Source organism: Littorina saxatilis, linkage group LG8 (genome assembly GCF_037325665.1).
Source record: "Littorina saxatilis isolate snail1 linkage group LG8, US_GU_Lsax_2.0, whole genome shotgun sequence".
Taxonomy (NCBI): Eukaryota; Metazoa; Mollusca; class Gastropoda; order Littorinimorpha; family Littorinidae; genus Littorina; species Littorina saxatilis.
In genome coordinates, this window is record NC_090252.1 from 52,681,202 (window position 1) to 52,700,656 (window position 19,455).

The window sequence follows — 19,455 nt, forward strand, 5'->3', positions numbered from 1 at the left end:
ATTATGATCAAAATTAAATTTTCAAAATCAATTTAACATCACTTTCATCTTATTCCTTGTCGGTTCCTAATTCCAAAAACATATAGATATGATATGTTTGGATTAAAAACACGCTCAGAAAGTTAAAACGAAGACAGGTACAGAACAGCGTGCTATCCTTCTCAGCGCAACTACTACCCCGCTCTTCTTGTCAATTTCACTGCCTTTGCCACGAGCGGTGGACTGACGATGCTACGAGTATACGGTCTTGCTGAAAAATTGCATTGCGTTCAGTTTCATTCTGTGAGTTCGACAGCTTGACTAAATGTTGTATTTTTGCCTTACGCGACTTGTTTTCTCTCTTTGGGACTTTTAGTTGCGTTAGCTCGGTTTGATATGTAAAACCGAAGAAAAGCCTTGCCATTTTGCACTGAGAAACTTTGGAAGTAGCGTGTTTTCTCCTGGGTCTCGCTGTAGTACAATTACCCTCACTTACTTCCTCGTTTGCTTCCAAAGTAAGCTCTTTTTCCGTCCGATGCATGAGAAAGTGAGGAAGTATTTCCGATGTCGCTCAAAACTTTGGAAGTAGTCGCAAACTACCCTCAGTTACTTCCTCGCTTTGCTTCGAAGTAAGCCCTTCTTCCGGCCCATGCATACGAAAGTGAGGCAAGTATTTCCGATGTCACTCAAAACTTGGGGAGTTGTCGCGAACTTCCCCATAAGCATACGGGTCCGGGTTAGCATCCTATAAAATAAGTTAACTGGGAAGTATGTTCAGATTTGATCTCTGCAGCGACCAAGGAAACAACACGAGAATATTGCTTGAAGTTGAGGCGGTCGGTTTTTACCGGCTTGCTAAAGGCGATGTCTGTCTACATGTTTGTCTCCATGATGCCTGTTGTATTCCTGAACGACGACAAAAGTTCACCACCCTGTACCCCAACGTTTGTTGTTCATTGCACGAACTGAGTGTGAGAGTGTCACACTAGTCAGCAAACCTAGTAGGCTATAACTTTGACCTTTGGGCTGAGCAAAATAACCTGCGCAACCGCGGTAACAAGGGAAAGAACAAGAAAAGCAAATGCTTACATGACTCGTCCCCCTTGTAAGACCACCCAGTAGAAGACCTCCCTTTAGATCCAACCTGATAGAAGAATCGTCCTCCCTTTTAAAACCCCAAATAAGACCCTCCACGTTTCAAGACTCTGTTTTCTCATATATTCTGTCCATAACCATGGTAAGTTTACCCCCATTTTAAGACTTCTTCTTTTTATAACACCTGATTTTCCCAGGATTTTGTAAGTCTTACTAGGAGGAATCTACTACATATGACCCCCCCCCCCCCCCAACAAAAAAAAATAAAAATAAAAATAATTAACAAAAACAATTAAAATAACATAAATAACCTATTAATTAAAAAAAAAATAAGAGCAAGTGCATGTACAAGTCTCGCCATCGTTACTTCCGCCCCTCCCTGCTAAGACTCACCCATTAGTCAGGTGAGTCAAAAACATGAATGAAGAAATAAGCGTCATACGGAACCAGCACCCCTCCATTAAAGTGTGTAACAATTGGAGGTTCCAGCTTACAAAAATCGAAGAAATCTTCAACATACAGTTTTTATGAATCGAACATGACCATGCTGAGACCCTAAATTTTTACGAGGGTCAATCAAACTGGGGTCATTTCGGGAGGTCGTCAAACCCTAGAAGTGTACAACGTTTCAAAGCTCAAACTTGAAAACATCCCAGATTACCTCAACGTTAGTTTGTTTTGGTCTACGACCGGTGTAACACGAGAAAATTACTCCCACGAGATTTTTACTCCGGAGTAAACATTTCGTACGAAAAAGTTACTCCCTTTACAAAAGAAGCACTCCCCCATTTCACGAGAAAATTACTCCCCAAGACAGGTCAGTTCCGAGTAAACATTTCGTACAAAAATGTTACTCCCATGACGAATAAATACCGAATAAATTACTTCACCCAAACACAAGCAATTTAACTTCCCATGCCAGGTGTACCAAATTTGTACTCCCTTGTCCCCTGTTAGTCTTGGTGGTGGAAGAGGTGGAAGGAGGGTAGCGCGACATTCGTGTGCGCGAGATCATTTATTGGCATTATCCCTTCGCCCGCATCCCATTTTTGCGTACGAGATTTTTACTGGAAGTAAAAAAAATGGGGAGTAAAAATTTCGTGGAGGGAGTAATTTTTTCGTGCCTTGGGGAGTTCTTTTCTCCTACGAAAAGTGTACTCGGAGTAAGAATTTCGTACGAAATATTTACTCCGGAGTAAATGTTTCGTGGAGTAAAAATTTCGTGTTACACCGGCCATCCAAACACGTACTGGTCCTTTGTAGGACTCCCCTGATTACTCAGGTGAGACAAAAAGAAAAACAAATCGCGTAAGGCGAAAATACAACATTTAGTCAAGTAGCTGTCGAACTCACAGAATGAAACGGAACGCAATGCAACGAAGGAAGACCGTATACTCGTAGCATCGTCAGTCCACCGCTCATGGCAAAGGCAGTGAAATTGACAAGAAGAGCGGGGTAGTAGTTGCGCTGAGAAGGATAGCACGCTTTTCTGTACCTCTCTTCGTTTTAACTTTCTGAGCGTGTTTTCAATCCAAACATATCATATCTATATGTTTTTGGAATCAAGAACCGACAAGGAATAAGATGAAAGTGTTTTTAAATTGATTTCGAAAATTGAATTTTGATCATAATTTTTATATTTTTAATTTTCAGAGCTTGTTTGTAATCCAAATATAACATATTTATATGTTTTTTGGAATCAGAAAATGATGGAGAATAAGATGAACGTAAATTTGGATCGTTTTATAAAAAAAATATTTTTTTTACAATTTTCAGATTTTTAATGACCAAAGTCATAAATTCATGTTTAAACCAGCAAGCTGAAATGCAATACCGAAGTCCGGGCTTCGTCGGAGATTACTTGACCAAAATTTCAACCAATTTGGTTGAAAAATGAGAGCGTGACAGTGCCGCCTCAACTTTCATGAAAAGCCGGATATGACGTCATCAAAGACATTTATCAAAAAAAATGAAAAAAAGTCTGAGGATATCATACCCAGGAACTCTCATGTCAAATTTCATAAAGATCGGTCCAGTAGTTTAGTCTGAATCGCTCTACACACACACACAGACAGACACACATACACCACGACCCTCGTCTCGATTCCTCCCTCTATGTTAAAACATTCAGTCAAAACTTGACTAAATGTAAAAAGAAAACGGTTATACCCCTATTTTGACCTATTTTAACTTCGACAAAAAGAAAAACTTCCGAAAACAAAAAAATGTAAGCATAGGGACATGTATAAAGCAATCTCCGGTGCTCATTCGTAGGACTCCCCTGATTACTCAGGTGAGTCAAAAAGAAGAAAAGAAAACGGTTACATTTTATTTTTTCCTATTTTAACTTCGACGAAAAGAAAAGCTTCCGAAAACAAGTTTCCGAAAACAAAAAATGTAAATATTAAACGGATAGGGACATTTGTATGAAGCAATCTCCGGTGCTCATTTCAAATACTTAGAAATACTTCCTTACATGTCACATTCAGCTGAATGCTTTTTGATACGGTGCCATTGTTGCCCACTGTACAGGTGTATATCCCCGTGTCACGATACGTGACTTCTGACAAGATCACCACGGCCTCGTCGGTCCAAGCTCCCAATCTCCGATAATGTACATCAACATAAGGGAAAGTGACGTTCCATAATGTATCATTCTCTTTTGTTATGATAATCTCGTCTCCGTCTGCTGCCAACACTATGCAGGTCAGGTTTAGTGTTCTGCGGTCATCTTCATCGACTGTGATCGTATCGTTGTGGCCGTCGAGCGTCAGGCTTTCCACTGCTGGTGGAGTACCTGGAAGTGAAAGAAAACGTCTTTTGTTATAATGTGGGGTTCCATCGGTATACGCAGGGTTCAAATCTCATACATAGTCTGAGAAATTCGAAATTAAAGGTTAAAAAAACACAATCAAATTAAAACTTCACGGTTTTAAAATCACAAGGGAGTGATAAAGTTATAGCAAACAAATCCGCCTTTGTACATGTGTCGGAAGAACATTAAATCTTCGCTTGAAATGAGCTGCGCCGCATAATTGACTCAAATCGCCTTCCATACCGGAAGTCCTGCAATGAACTATAGTAAAACTTACGGCAAAAGGTTGTGCCGTAATCAACACCGCGAGACAAAGAAGAGGTGAAGAAAGCATGCATGCAGATGTTGGAGATTGTGTTCACAAAGACTGTCGTCGTGAGTACACTGACCCGAACAGAATTGAAACTAGTTTAAAGAAGACAGCCGAGAAGGAATCTCTGACTAAAAGCCTGAAGAAGCGACTTCGATGCGAGGAAGCCCTTTATGACTCTAGATCACACTCTCTCTTCTGTGGAAAAGGTGAGAATCTCTCGAAGAAGAACAAATCTGCTGGGATGAATTTAGTGAAAGTAAGTACAAAGAACAAATTTCAAGACACAGTGATGCAGAGTTGCAAAACAAGAGATGACAGTTGGTCAAGACAAGTGCAGACAAGGTAAAATGTTTTGCAAGACTGCTTTGCGAAAGACGTAAGATATCATGCTGCATGTGCAACAAATTTCAGACAAGGCTTGCAGATTCCTGGGATTTTCGTTCATCCACACGAGCCTGCAAAGAAGAAATTACGTGTAGGCCGAACAGAAGACAGTGCACGCGTGTCTGCCTTCGAGGAGGTAGTCAAATACTGTCAAGACAGGGACTATGAACAACTTACCATTCCTGAACTGGTTTGTTTGTTTGGTTGTTTGTTTGCTTAACGCCCAGCCGACCACGAAGGGCCATATCAGGGCGGTGCTGCTTTGACATATAACGTGCGCCACACACAAGACAGAAGTCGCAGCACAGGCTTCATGTCTCACCCAGTCACATTATTCTGACACCGGACCAACCAGTCCTAGCACTAACCCCATAATGCCAGACGCCAGGCGGAGCAGCCATTAGATTGCCAATTTTAAAGTCTTAGGTATGACCCGGCCGGGGTTCGAACCCACGACCTCCCGATCACGGGGCGGACGCCTTACCACTAGGCCAACCGTGCCGGTCGTGAACTGGTGCAGGTGGAAAAAAAAACCATAATGCAAACCGATTCAGAGGAGGGAGAGAAGCATAGTCCCTACAGTATTCCATACATGAAAAAAACAAGTACAGGAACGTTTCGGCGATATCATCGTCATTGTCGAGAAAGATGGAAAACCTGACGTACTGACTCTTAAGAGAACAGCTTCAAGAATCATCCATGACCTTTACAAGGAGCAGCAACTGAAACAAACAGACGATGAATCTGTTCTTGTCATTAAAGCTGCAGCTTCATTGATCCGCCGCGAAGTGATGTAAAAAAGCACGTAACCTAGCTGCCCTTGCTGGGGCTACTGCAGCTTCACTGGTTGAATTCATACCATCGACTCTGAGAGCTTTTCTTTCCCAGATTCTGTCAGGTCAAGACCCGACCTTGAAAGTAGCTTCTATTGGGCAGAGCATCATACAAGCAACAAGTCCATATACATGCATCGCACCATTGCAGTTGGGAATCTTTTGGTTCACGATACCTCATTGACACCTTACATAAACTGGGGTTTTGCTCATCCTACTCAGAGGTGCAAAGATTCCAACAAGATGCTGCAGTTTCCGAAGGTGTTCAACTTCCGAACATTGTCCCCAATCAGACTGCAATTTGTTGCAGACAATGTTGATCATAACTCTGCCACTTTAGATGGCTGGAATACCTTTCATGGTATGGGTATTATCGCCGTTGTGACGCCAGGGACAAAAAGGCCAAGAACAGTTCCACGAAAAAAGGTTGACCTTAATGACATCACCAACATTGGCCAGATTGGTATTCATTTTTACAGGTACTCTCTCTGTCTCTCTCTCTCTCTCTCTCTCTCCTTCTCTCTCTCTCTCTCCTTCTCTCTGTCTCTCTCTCTCTCTCTCTCTCTCTCTGTCAGTGCTGTTCAGGATAGCCTTGCATTAAACAATGTAGCCTCTCAACGAAGGGCACAAAACAATTCACAAGTTTCAATAAAACTGTATCCCAAACACGTTCACGTTGACAATATCCAAACTGTTCACGTTGACTTTAAGACATTACAAGAAGAACTCCATCAGCTCAGTTGCTAACTTTGATACGTTACATAAAACATCCAAACGCTTCCATAAAACCCTCAGATCGACTGAAGAGAAGAAGTCAAACAGTAGTATTTATGGAAACAAAAACCTAACATGGAATAGTTATTCAAAAGTCAAAGGTCACCATATTGACCAACCAACAACATTCCCAAGACAGAATCGGGTGAGACTACTATTTTACAACCAATTAGTAACCGATCACGCACTTCGTGCATGCTAAAAACTTAAAACAGTATATTTTACAGAAAGAAGATCGAGGAACTAGCTGACATTAAAAACTAAAAACACGTGAGTCACACGTATTCCAAAGCTTACAACGCAGTTTCGCAGGGCTCACCCCAAAACCAGGACACGGAAAAGAGCACGTGAATCTCACGCGTGTTCTAAAACTAACGACGCAGTTTTGCAACGCTCCGACCAAAACCAGGTCACAACAAGGAGCACGATAAAACACTGTTTTCTTGCTTTACACCGTAAAATGGCTTGAGCAAACGTAATTACAACAAAAAATAGGTGAATGCAAGCCACAACGGCATGCACATCCACCAAATACCCGTTTGACTTGGAATAATAGGCCGTGAAAGGTGAATGTTCGCCTAATAGGCTTGAAGTTTGCTGGTCGATGTGAATGCGTTATATATTGTGTGTAAAAAATGTCTGTTTGTCTGTCTGTCTGTAAAAAAGTCCATTTCAAACGGCAGAAATTAATATGTAAAGCGCGGAGAGCACAGTTGTGGTTCGCGCTATATAAGCTCCCCATAATAATAATAATAATAATAATTAAAAGTGTGTGTGTGTAAAGCCGAGCGGTGGTAGCTTCACGTAGATATGGGGGAAGGGCTCCTAATATGGACCGGCTCCTAATAATTATGGACCACCTCTTGTTCTGAAAAACTAACGGTGCTAGAGCGCTCAAAAAAGTTTTGTTCGCTGTATTCACCCTCTCTGGATAACTTGCACATGTCAAAACAGTTGCAGAAACACAAATCTCAAAACCGTTAGGCTTTTTCTAATTTTTTTCATTCAGTTTGGCAGCGTTCACTCTAAATTTGCCGCCTAAAACGGACTCGATTCTGTCCACAGCCAAAGCTTTTATCACACAAAAATTACCATATACAGTATGACAGCTAAGACCGCATTTGTTACATTTTAGCAGTGTTGACCTCGAGTTTCTACTGCAAACAAAAAATAATAGCAAAATCTCAAAGTATGTGCGAGTCCCCTAATATGGACCACCTTCAACAAATCGAAGAAAAACAAGTCGCGTTAGGCGAAAATACAACATTTAGTCAAGTAGCTGTCGAACTCACAGAATGAAACTGAACGCAATGCAACGCAGCAAGACCGTATACTCGTAGCATCGTCAGTCCACCGCTCACGGCATAGGCAGTGAAATTGACAAGAAGAGCGGGGTAGTAGTTGCGCTGGGAAGGATAGCACGCGTTTCTGTACCTCTCTTCGTTTTAACTTTCTGAGCGTGTTTTTAATCCAAACATATCATAGCTAATGTTTTTTGAATCAGGAACCGACAAGGAATAAGATGAAAGTGTTTTTAAATTGATTTGGAAAATTTAATTTTGATAATAATTTTCATATATTTAATTTTCAGAGCTTGTTTTTAATCCGAATATAACATATTTATATGTTTTTGGAATCAGCAAATGATGGAAAATAAGATAAACGTAAATTTGGATCGTTTTATAAAAAACATTTTTTTTACAATTTTCAGATTTTTAATGACCAAAGTCATTAATTAATTTTTAAGCCACCACGCTGAAATGCAATACCGAAGTCCGGGCTTCGTCGAACATTACCCGACCAAAAAGCTTCTTTAGTTTCCTGGTGTTCTTCAAATAATGCTCTCATCAACCCGAAACAGATCAATCTAAAGCATATTAAAATTAGTCTGACTTGTACACCGAGCTGTATCATGCTATTTTGAAGTATAGGGGGCTTTTTACAGTGATTTGTGAAGGCCGCTTTACTGGTCCATATTAGGCGCCCAGGCTCCTATTATGGACCATTTGTGATTTTGACTGTATTTAATTTTTGCTGAATGTCTATCAAAGCTATTTCACTCTAATTAGGCCTAACGGTTAACCTAAGAGAGATAGTCCGTGATCGTGAAAAGTAGGATGTGCGCCGAAATGGCTGCGATCTGCTGGCCGATGTGAATGCGTGATGTATTGTGTAAACAAAATTCCATCTCACACGGCATAAATGAATGCCTGCGCCTTGAATATGTGCGCGATATAAATTGCATAATAATTTTTTTTTAAATCCCTGCGCTTAGAACTGTACCCACGGAATACGCGCGATATAAGCCTCATATTGATTGAGAGAAGGACTACCAAACACAAAATAAAACTCTTCGCAAGAAAACAAGCTAGTTATCAGCATGAAACAAAAAGTGGTCCATATTAGGAGCCCTTCCTAACTGTCTGTGTCTGCGTCGAAGATGTTACTGTGAATGTGTTTTTAAAAGACATTTATCATGACGGCATTCAAACCACACGCACCAGACCGACTAAATGTAACAAACAAGTCGCGTAAGGCGAAAATACAACATTTAGTCAAGCTGTCGAACTCACAGAATGAAACTGAACGCAATGCAATTTTTCAATAGTCTACTTGCCAAAAAGAGTACCTGGAAATGTCTGTTCCTGTAAACTTTTATGACGGAAATGTAATCTATAGGGTATGTAGAGTCAAATTAGCTTGGTTGCCTAAAGTTGCACTTTGGGAAATTCTCAGAATCCAAGATGGCCGCCCAACGGTCATCTTGAAGATGGTCAATATATAACTTTTGATCCAGATGGGCTAAAGAGTCGTGTAATACCTCAATATAGGGATTTTTGATGTCAGCGAGTTCATTTCTGAGGTTGGTTTGTCAATCCTGTCAACAGAATCCAAGATGGCCGCCAAGATGGCCGTCAAAATATCTAAAAACACATTTCTCACCATATCTGGGTTTCTAAAGCAGCTAGATTCATGATCTTAGTGCTGACCATGTTTCCAAAGGCTGGGAAGATGGCTGCCAAGATGGCAGGTAAACGTCATTCACGCTCAAATCAATGTCACACAAAAATAAGGAAAACGCCATATTGTTTGTCTTTTGTCTGAAAGAACATGTTAGCATCCAGTTAAAGAGGCAACTTTCAGGACCTCAATCAAGCTGCAGGTGGGAAAGTCTATGTCCAAAAGCAGCTTAGCTGGCACGCCACGACCGAAATAGAACTCTACTGCTCTTGCTTTACAGCAAACGATTCAAACTTTGAAACCATATCTCCTTCTTCAATGTCAGCTTTTTTCTCGTCTTACTGGTCGTCTTCAACAAACTCCTCCTCTTCCTCCTCTTCCTCCTCCTCTTCCTCCTCCTCGTCCTCCTCCTCCACCACAGGCTCATGCTTCGTGTAAGGACTGCAGCAGGCATCTCCTCCCTCGCAATAACAGTATTCAGTGCACGTAAGTCTCCCACTGTGGCAACTGCACTTCTTCTCGCTGCACGCTTTCCCCTCGGCGCTGCAACTACAGCTCACGACATCTAAGAGCTGCTGCGGTGCTATCGGCGCATTAGACAGCGATGGTGTTACAGCACCAGATTCATCGACATCCCATCCGAAGCAGCGGATATCATGAGCCTCGGCTGGTGGATCTTTCTGGTCTGCTGCCTTCCACAACATCATCTGCAGATGTGCTCGGAGAGCATGCAGCCTCAGGTTGCAATCTGTTAGTGGTAGCCTCTTCAGAGGTGGTGGTTTCTTCCTGCGCAGATACAGTTTGGATCTTGCACCATTGAGGGACTTGGCCTTCTTCTGACTGTACAGCGCAAGGAAGAATGAGTCGGCAGTGGCCTTAAGTTGGTCATGACTGACGTCTGGCTCCCCAGGGACATCTTGCAGGCCTGGGATGTCGCTGTTTCCAAGCACCTTGAGCGCCGACTTCTTGCCCTTGTAACAGGGGTACGACACGGTGTCGCAGCCCGATAAGGCGTGCATACCGAGTAGCTGACCACACTTGTCCCCCAATTTGTCCACTGTTGCACGAATGTCCCACTTCTCCATCTGGATGCTCTTCTGTATCCTCTTCCTCCATGCCCAGTACACGAGAAGGACGAACACACCAGTGTCGTCACACAGCACCCTGATCGTCTCCGCCCCGCCTGCTGCAGCCTTCAGCATGTAGCTGCACATCGAGATATCCGCCTCCTCATGGGTGACAAGACAATCGAAACTGCTGACAAGCTCCACGTTGTTCTGCAGAGGATATCCACAGAGGATGTTGCTGGGGAGGCGTTTGTTGTTGGCGTTCTTCATGATAGCTTCTCTGTGTGGGAGGGGGGTTGTGGGTGTCAGACGGAAGTCCTTTGAACCTTCCCCTGCCCTCCTCATCCTCTCGTGGTCCTTCGCAGTTGACTGATTCTCATGGTACCTGTCAAACAACACCAGTTTCTGTGCTGCTGGAGGATAGCGGCTCAGTCGAGGGCCGAAACTCGCGACAAGATCTCCTGCTGTCCCCTCAACAGGCCACACAACATGGTACAGGAGCTGGCTGGCGTCGACCAGCACCACGTCTGGTGCAGGTGCGTTGTTGACCGGCACACCAAGACACTTGACGAGCACAGCCTCAAACACCCGAACTCGTCGATGAGAGATGGAGGTACGGGACTGAGTTCGTACTTGAAGATGTCTGTCACCTTCACACCACGTTGTTGCCCAATGTTCTGAAGCTGTACGAATAATGTTTCAATGTCGAAGATGGCCTTGTCTTTCACAACCACTACCTTTTTCATCTCCTGCATGGTCTTCACTTTCCTCTCGATCGGGCCATGGAATGTGCCGTGAAGCGAAGCGGCGAACTGCTCACTTTGAGTGCTGCCGATCTTGAGTGCATCTTGGACATAGGATGATACTAAACTATCACAAAGCGGGATAATCACAGCTCGACTGCAAGGTGAAAGAACAACGATCATGAAAACCGTACTGTAACCTGTTTATTATATTTGTCATAAAAACACCGCACAAGATGGCGAGAAATGTGTTTTTAGATATTTTGGCGGCCATCTTGGCGGCCATCTTGGATTCTATTGACAGGATTGACAAACCAACCTCAGAAATGAACTCGCTGACATCAAAAAACCCTATATTGAGGTATTACACGACTCTTTAGCCCATCTGGATCAAAAGTTATATATTGACCATCGTCAAGATGACCGTTGGGCGGCCATCTTGGATTCTGAGAATTTCCCAAAGTGCAACATTAGGCAACCAAGCTAATTTGACTCTCCGTACCCTATAGATTACATTTCCGCCATAAAAGTTTACAGGAACAGACATTTCCAGGTTTCATACATGACATAGAAGGCTGGCTGGTAGACTACAACAAGACCGTATACTCGTAGCATCGTCAGTCCACCGCTCATGGCAAAGGCAGTGAAATTTACAAGAAGAGCGGGGTAGTAGTTGCGCTGGGAAGGATAGCACGCTTTTCTGTACCTCTCTTCGTTTGAACTTTCTGTGCGTGTTTTTAATCCAAACATGTCATATCTATATGTTTTTGGAATCAGGAACCGACAAGGAATGAGATGAAAGTGTTTTGAAATTGATTTTGAAAATTTACCTTTGATCATAATTTTTATATTTTTAATTTTCAGAGCTTGTTTTTAATCCAAATATAACATATTTATATGTTTTCGGAATCAGAAAATGATGGAAAATAAGATGAACGTAAATTTGGATCGTTTTATAAAAAAAAATGTTTTTTTTACAATTTTTAGATTTTTAATGACCAAAGTCATTAATTAATTTTTAAGCCACCAAGCTGAAATGCAAAACCATAGTCCGGCCTTCGTCGAAGATTGCTTGGCCAGAATTTCAATCATTTTGATTGAAAAATGAGGGTGTGACAGTGCCGCCTCAACTTTTACAAAAAGCCGGATATGACGTCATCAAAGACATTTATTGAAAAAATGAAAGCACAAATCCGGGGATATCATACCCGGGAACTCTCATGTCAAATTTCATAAAGATCGGTCCAGTAGTTTACTCTGAATCGCTCTACACACACACGCACACACACACACACACATACACCACGACCCTCGTCTCGATTCCCCCTCTATGTTAAAACATTTAGTCAAAACTTGACTAAATGTAAAAAGGACATTATGTGTTGCATCCAAAAACGATGTGATTAAAACATTAACAGAAAAGGAAGGGCAATGAAAATCCTAAAATCTCCAACTCGAGTCACTTCCTAGATACATGGAGAGAAAGGCCTGTCCAGACTTGGACGCCGTTTTACGCTATTGATATGCGCCGCAGGCCGTTTTGTGCGTCGCGCGGAATTTTGCCGAGTGGCCACACATCGACGACTTTGTTCACAACGCGGTATCAGTGGAGCGCAAGCGTCAAGGTCACCTGACAGGAAGGTCAACACGCTAGTGGTAATTTGCAAAGATGGCTGCGTACATACAAAACAGTGACAGTTGCATCGACTGCCACGCCGCGAACTTTGCGTCCCTGTTTTTGTATAACTTGGAAAATGTATTCCACAGGGATTCGTGGCTTCTGTATAGATCGATAAGTTCGCCGATCTGTGTCCAATCCACGGTTGACGTCATCGCTCTGGTTTTCTCTGATTGGTCAAATTTCCGTCGTTCTATGTCTGTGTCAGAGAAATTAGAACACGCTCTATTCTTCTGCAGATAACGCTTCGCAATCATAGCCCGCTGCGGCGTGCCGCGCGGGACCGTTTTGAGCATAAGTCAAATGTGGACAGGGTCAGCCTGGAGTGTCTGGACAGGCCTTAAAGTCCAGTCAATCAGCCACCCTCTCGGCCGGATGTTTTGTGGAGGGGGGGGGGGGGAACTAGAACAAAGGCCTCTCTGTGGTCAGTCGGCTTTCTCAGGGCCAGCAAAGCTCGCCTCAGCAACACATGTGACAAGAAGAGCAAACGCTCGATCGAGTCACTTTCGCAGTTCTGAATATTATATGAGGCATCAGATGGACAGGAAGAAATTGCTATTCACAACACAATGCATACCTGAAGAATGAGATTGCATGGATCGAGCAACAAAATATTTACCTTGGCATTAAAAATACTCTCATTAATCTCACATAAACAAACCCCATCAATAACTTAATTCACATAAACTAGCATCATTAATTTTTTTTCGAAGCAATCATATTAACAGTAGACACACTAACATTTGTTACTCTTAGAGCTGTGTCACTTTTATAGTTTACGAGAAAAGCCCAACGTTAAGTTGTGTGTTGACGAACAGGAAAGGCTAGTTATCTCCCCTGTGTTTCCGATAACGTTTGTAAAAAGCTACAGATGTAAATAATTTGATGTAAAGAATAATCCTATAAAGTTTGAATCAAATCCGATGAATAGTTTCAGAGATATGATATTTCAATTTTTTTCCTTCAAGACATACCTGTGACCTTGAAAAAGGTCAAAGGTCACCAAAGCAGACGTCAAAGTGTAGAGGTCACTGGGAGTCACGTTCACATAAAATTTGAGCCCGGTCACTTTTATAGTTTCCGAGAAAAGCCCAACGTTAAGTTGTGTGTTGCCGAACAGAAAAGGCTAGTTATCTCCCTTGTTTTTCTGATAACGTTCGTAAAAGGCTACAGATGTAAATACTTTGATGTAAAGAATAATCCTACAAAGTTTCAATCACATCCGATGAACTTTGTCAAAGATATAAAATGTCTAATTTTTCCTTTGACGCTGACCTGTGACCTTGAAAAAGGTCAAAGGTCAACGAAACCATCGTTAAAGTGTAGAGGTCATTGGAGGTCACGACTAAACAAAATATGAGCCCGATCGCTTTGATAGTTTCCGAGAAAAGTCCAACGTTAAGGTGGTGTCTACGGACGGCCGGCCGGACAGACTAACACTGACCGATTACATAGAGTCACTTTTTGTCAAGTGACTCAAAAATGATTAACTCGCTCGGTACCGGAGGTTTGCTAAGGAATAGAGACAAACTCTTATCTGGCTGGCCAAAAATTGTCAGTTTAAAATGACCTACTTTCTCTGCTCAACGCACGGGCTATTCGTACTGTATCTCCTCTTGTGCACTTACAAGGCTCTTATGGAGAAAATAAGAGATACCAAAAAAGGTGTGTGTGTGTGTGTGTGTGTGTGTGTGTGTGTGTGTGTGTGTGTGTGTGCGTGCGAGTGTGTGTGCCCATAGTGTGCACGCGCGCGCGCGCGTGCATGTGTGTGTGTGTGTATGTTTGTGTGTCCCAGTGTGTGCGTGTGTGTGTGCAGTGTGTGCGTGCAGTGTGTGCCTGTGCGTGTGCCTGTGTGTCATTATATATGTCAGTTATAATGTGTGTGTGCAGTGACGGTGTGAATGTGTGTGTGACGGTGTGTGTGTGTGTGTGTGTGTGTGTGTGTGTGTGTGTGTGTATGATGTATGCCGGTGCAATGTGTGTGTGTGTATGTATATAATTATATATATATATGTGTGTATGTGTGTGTGTGTGTGTGTGAGTGTGTGTGTGTGTGTGTGTGTGTGTGTGTGTGTGTGTGTGTGTGTGTGTGTGTGTGTGACCGTGCTGAGAGAGAAAGAGAGAGAGAGGAAGCCGATAATCGTCTGATTCTGCAGACTCGCCGAGAGGCGGCCGGGGTTCGGCACCAGGCTGATGAAAACGCAGAATAATCCATCAAAACAACACTCTAAGTCAAACATCAAGTTTTAGAAACCAGAAAAACGTAACGTAACTCCATAGGTTTTGTGGTGTTTTGCGCACTGCTGAAACGCGTTTAACACGACGTGAATCGCCGTGCGTTAACGTAGCGAAAACGTCCAAAACACAGACACCAAAACTCGATGTTTTACCGTGTTTTGCACCCCGCTAAAATCCCAGGGATTTTATTGCGTTACGGCAGTTTTTACATTTAGTCAAGTTTTGACTAAATGTTTTAACGTAGAGGGGGGAATCGAGACGAGTGTCGTGGTGTATGTGCGTGTGTGTGTGTGTGTGTGTGTAGAGCGATTCAGACTAAACTACTGGACCGATCTTTATGAAATTTGACATGTGCATGCCCTGATCAAGGCATGCTACTTCATGTCATGCGCCTATGGTTGGGCTACATGTATTATTGTCAATTTTTGTGTGTTGACGAAACAAGACAGAATTGTTGTTGCCGTGTGTGCGTTCTCAAATTATGACGATATTAATTGGTATTGTTTGTTTTTGTACCTGTGTAAGGGTGTTTTGTTCATTGGGTTGTCATGCGTGTGAGAAAGCTGTTATTTTCCTTGGTTTGAGACTCTTACTGGACCGACTATCATTCATTGACTCTTGACTCACTTTTTCTACTATGTATTGTGATTGACGCTTTAGTTCCACGTACTCGTTGGATGAATGTGTGAATGTTTTTGTAATGCGGATAGCAGTTGATTTTTGTTGGAAAACTGCCCCTCAGCTCCGTTTGAACGGGACGCACGCAGTGAGTTGAATTAATGTCACGATTGTTGATCGGGCGTGAAACACGCACGAGAATGAATTTGCACATCAGTTTTTGGTACAGTCTAAAAAGGGTTCACGCGGGCTATTCTTCCCGCAAATACCATCAGTTGCTTCCTGTCTGTGAAACCGAGCACGTCTCTACAGATTGTGTCAGAAAATAGAAACTTAGATTAATAGTAAAACCGACCATGGTTTTGTGTTCAAAATAGTTCAGGAGAGAAGTCCACAGATGTGAAGTTTTTGTGCATTCATGACTTGCGTGCCTTTATGAGAAGTGTCGTGAAGAAATGAGCCCAAATGGTTAGTATTTTAAATGTTTTTTTGTGTGATTGTAAAGGGGAAGGACTGTTGACGATTACTTGCTAGCTGCCCCCCCCCCTCCCCCCCCCGATTATCATTTTCCTTGATTTCGGTTTCATCTAAGGGCAGAAACTGTGCTTTTTGATAATTATTGAGTAAAAATCGTTGCACTTGGATACTAATTCGTTTGGCTTCGTGATTTCCCTTTTTTTGGTGATCGTTTTTGAATTGTAATGTTTCATTGGTAAGGCCATTAGATTATGGCTGCTAAATCTGTGTCAAACGCGATAAAATAGTTGTTGTTGTGATTTTTGTAGGCATCGATGCTTGTAATGTTAACCTGACGGTGTGCTTAAGTGTGCTTAGTTAATGCTAAATTGATTGGGTCGATTATTCCCCCCACCTGTTAATGGTTCTTCCTTTCAAGTTGTTCTCACGCTAGTCGGTGGTGTAAATCGTATATATTGTGAGTGTGAGGTATTCACTTGTCAATCTTCCTTCCCCGCCTTGTGTGCAAATGTTATTTTGTTATGTAATGTTAATTAAAACGAAATTAACGCGATGTTAGGGATTAAATGACTTACACGCAAGTTTTTGTGGCGTGGATGTAACTTTGCCACAAACGGCTCTGTCATTAAATTTAAACGGAAGTGTAAAGGACTAAAAGGCAAACGACTAAGTGAGTTTTTTCTTTATGCAGTCGGCTTGATCTGCAAACGAACGGTATTGTCACTAGACAGTTTTGCAATGTAATAACGTGAAGCACGGGACTCTTATTTACAGAGTGGTGTTTTGAAACGCTGGCCTCGGCCACCTGTGAAAGTTGTGTCATGGGAACGGAACGAGATTGATTTGAGCACATGTATATCTTGACCTTTTCAAGGCACACTTTAGTACGGTTTCTCCCATCCCCAAACGGTCCCCATATGCATACAATTATGCTTTTTCTTTAAATTTGCACTTTAGTGCAGATTGTCTCCCTTTTCTCAACGATAATGCTTATTATTTTTTTTACTGAAAGTTTAAATTCGTGCTCACCCCTTCCCCCCTCACCCCTCTCGCCTTCGTAATTATGTCTGCCTCCCGTTCCCCCCCCTCCCTTTTTTGTGTTTACTTGTTCGTTCTCACCCGTCTTCCACCCCATTTTTTCTCGTCCATTTATTTCTTATTTATCCGCCTAGTTTCCCCTGGCCCTTCTGTCCGCAACTTGAATGATTTGGTATAGTTTTTGATGTTTACAATGCATGTATTATAAGGTATTATTTGTTTATTGCAGTTATCACCGATGAACACCCACAACCCCAAACTGCCTTGCCATGTACCCACCCAATGTCCCTTCCTATTTGTCCCCGTTATCTCCTTATTTGTACTTGGAACTGACGAAATAATAATATTCCACCAAGAAACTGTTGTGGGACTTCGAGTATGGATGACGTCTCATGTTGCTTCACTCATCACACACTTCCAATCCTGAGGGCATGCACATGACATGAGAGTTCCTGGGTATGAAATCCCCGAACGCTTTTTTCATTTTTTTGATAAATGTCTTTGATGACGTCATATCCGGCTTTTCGTGAAAGTTGAGGCGGCACTGTCACGCCCTCATTTTTCAACCAAATTGGTTGAAATTTTGGTCAAGTAATCTTCGACAAAGCCCGGACTTCAGTATTGCATTTCAGCGTGGTGGCTTAAAAATTAATTAATGACTTTGGTCATTAAAAATCTGAAAATTGTAAAAAACAATAAAAAATTATAAAACGATCCACATTTACGTTCATCTTATTTTCCATCATTTTCTGATTCCAAAAACATATAAATATGTTATATTTGGATTAAAAACAAGCTCTGAAAATTAAATATATAAAAATTATTATCAAACTTAAATTGTCCAAATCAATTTAAAAACACTTTCATCTTATTCCTTGTCGGTTCCTGATTCCAAAAACATATAGATATGATATGTTTGGATTAAAAACACGCTCAGAAAGTTACAACAAAGAGAGGTACAGAAAAGCGTGCTATCCTTCTTAGCGCAACTACTACCCCGCTCTTCTGGTCAATTTCACTGCCTTTGCCATGAGCGGTGGACTGACGATGCTACGAGTATACGGTCTTGCTGAAAAATGGCATTGCGTTCAGTTTCATTCTGTGTGTTCGACAGCTACTTGACTAAATGTTGTGTTTTCGCCTTACTCGACTTGTTCTAACTTGATGTGAATCGCACAGGTATAATGCCACAAAATTCAGTTGATTAACTTCATGTTTCATGTTCAAGCACAGTCAGAAAAACTATCATGCACGCCGGCATCAAAACATGCGAACTTGACCCCCTTCCCGCCTCTATCCTCACTCACTGTCTAGATACTCTCCTCCCGCATTTCACCTCCGTCATCAACGCCTCTCTCTCATCTGGGTCCTTTCCTGCCATTTTCAAATCCGCTATCCTCCGACCTCTTCTCAAGAAACCTTCCTTGGATCCTGAAAATCTGAAGAACTACAGACCAGTGTCTAATCTCTCATTTCTCTCCAAAATAACAGAAAAAATCGTACTCTCCCAGCTTTTGGACCATCTTGAAGCCAACCACCTTCTCTACTGCAATCAATCTGCTTATCGCTCTGGACACTCGACGGACACTGCTCTACTGAAAATAAGCAACGACATACTGACTGCACTCGACAACAACGACGTCTGCCTTCTCTCTCTGCTGGACCTGAGCGCGGCATTTGACACTATTGATCATGCCGTGCTCTTGTCCCGCCTTCAAAACTCTTTTGGCATTTCTCAGTCTGTCCTTTCTTGGTTTCAGTCCTATCTCACCGATCGCTACCAGTCTGTCTCTGTGAACGGCCTATCTTCTTCTGCTTCTCCTCTACAGTACGGTGTGCCCCAGGGCTCCGTCCTGGGGCCTATTTTGTTCGTCCTTTACACCCAACCCATCCCTTCAATTGCCGCTCACCACTTTCTCTCTCACCACAGCTTCTCCGACGACAACCAACTCTATCTCTCTGGACATATCTCTGACCTCCCTCGCCTCATTGCCTCCACCCAGTCTTGCATCACCGACCTCAAGGCGTGGATGGACCTGAATAAGCTGAAGCTTAATGAGGAGAAAACCGAAATGATTCTTGTCTCTCCTAAAAAACATCTCAATCATCCTTCTCTTCCCTCGTCTGTCGATCTCAATGGTTCTTCTATTGCTCTTTCTCCTGCTGTCCGCAACCTAGGTGTCACTCTTGACCAGTCCCTGTCCTTCCATCAGCATGTTGCCAATGTCTGTCGCACTTGCTTCTTTGAAATCCGCCGCATCTCCTCCATCCGTCATCTCCTCACTGAGGATGCCACTAAAACTCTGCTCTGCGCCTCTGTCCTATCCCGACTCGATTATTGCAATTCCATTCTATCTGGCTCTCCCAACTACATCATCGAAAAGCTTCAGCGTGTTCAGAATCATGCCGCCCGCCTCATCTTTCGTTCTTCCAAGCATGACC

The 19,455-nt window shown here is 42.5% G+C and overlaps 1 protein-coding gene across 1 annotated transcript in view; it reads right to left on the minus strand.

Annotated features, from left to right (window-relative positions):
* The window catches only part of LOC138973817 (uncharacterized), a 105,984-nt gene that overhangs the window by 39,865 nt on the left and 46,664 nt on the right, over positions 1-19,455 (minus strand). The window contains exon 5 of the mRNA XM_070346528.1: positions 3,551-3,871. Within this exon, the coding sequence (XP_070202629.1) occupies positions 3,551-3,871 (321 nt within the window). The remainder of the gene's footprint in view (positions 1-3,550; positions 3,872-19,455) is intronic.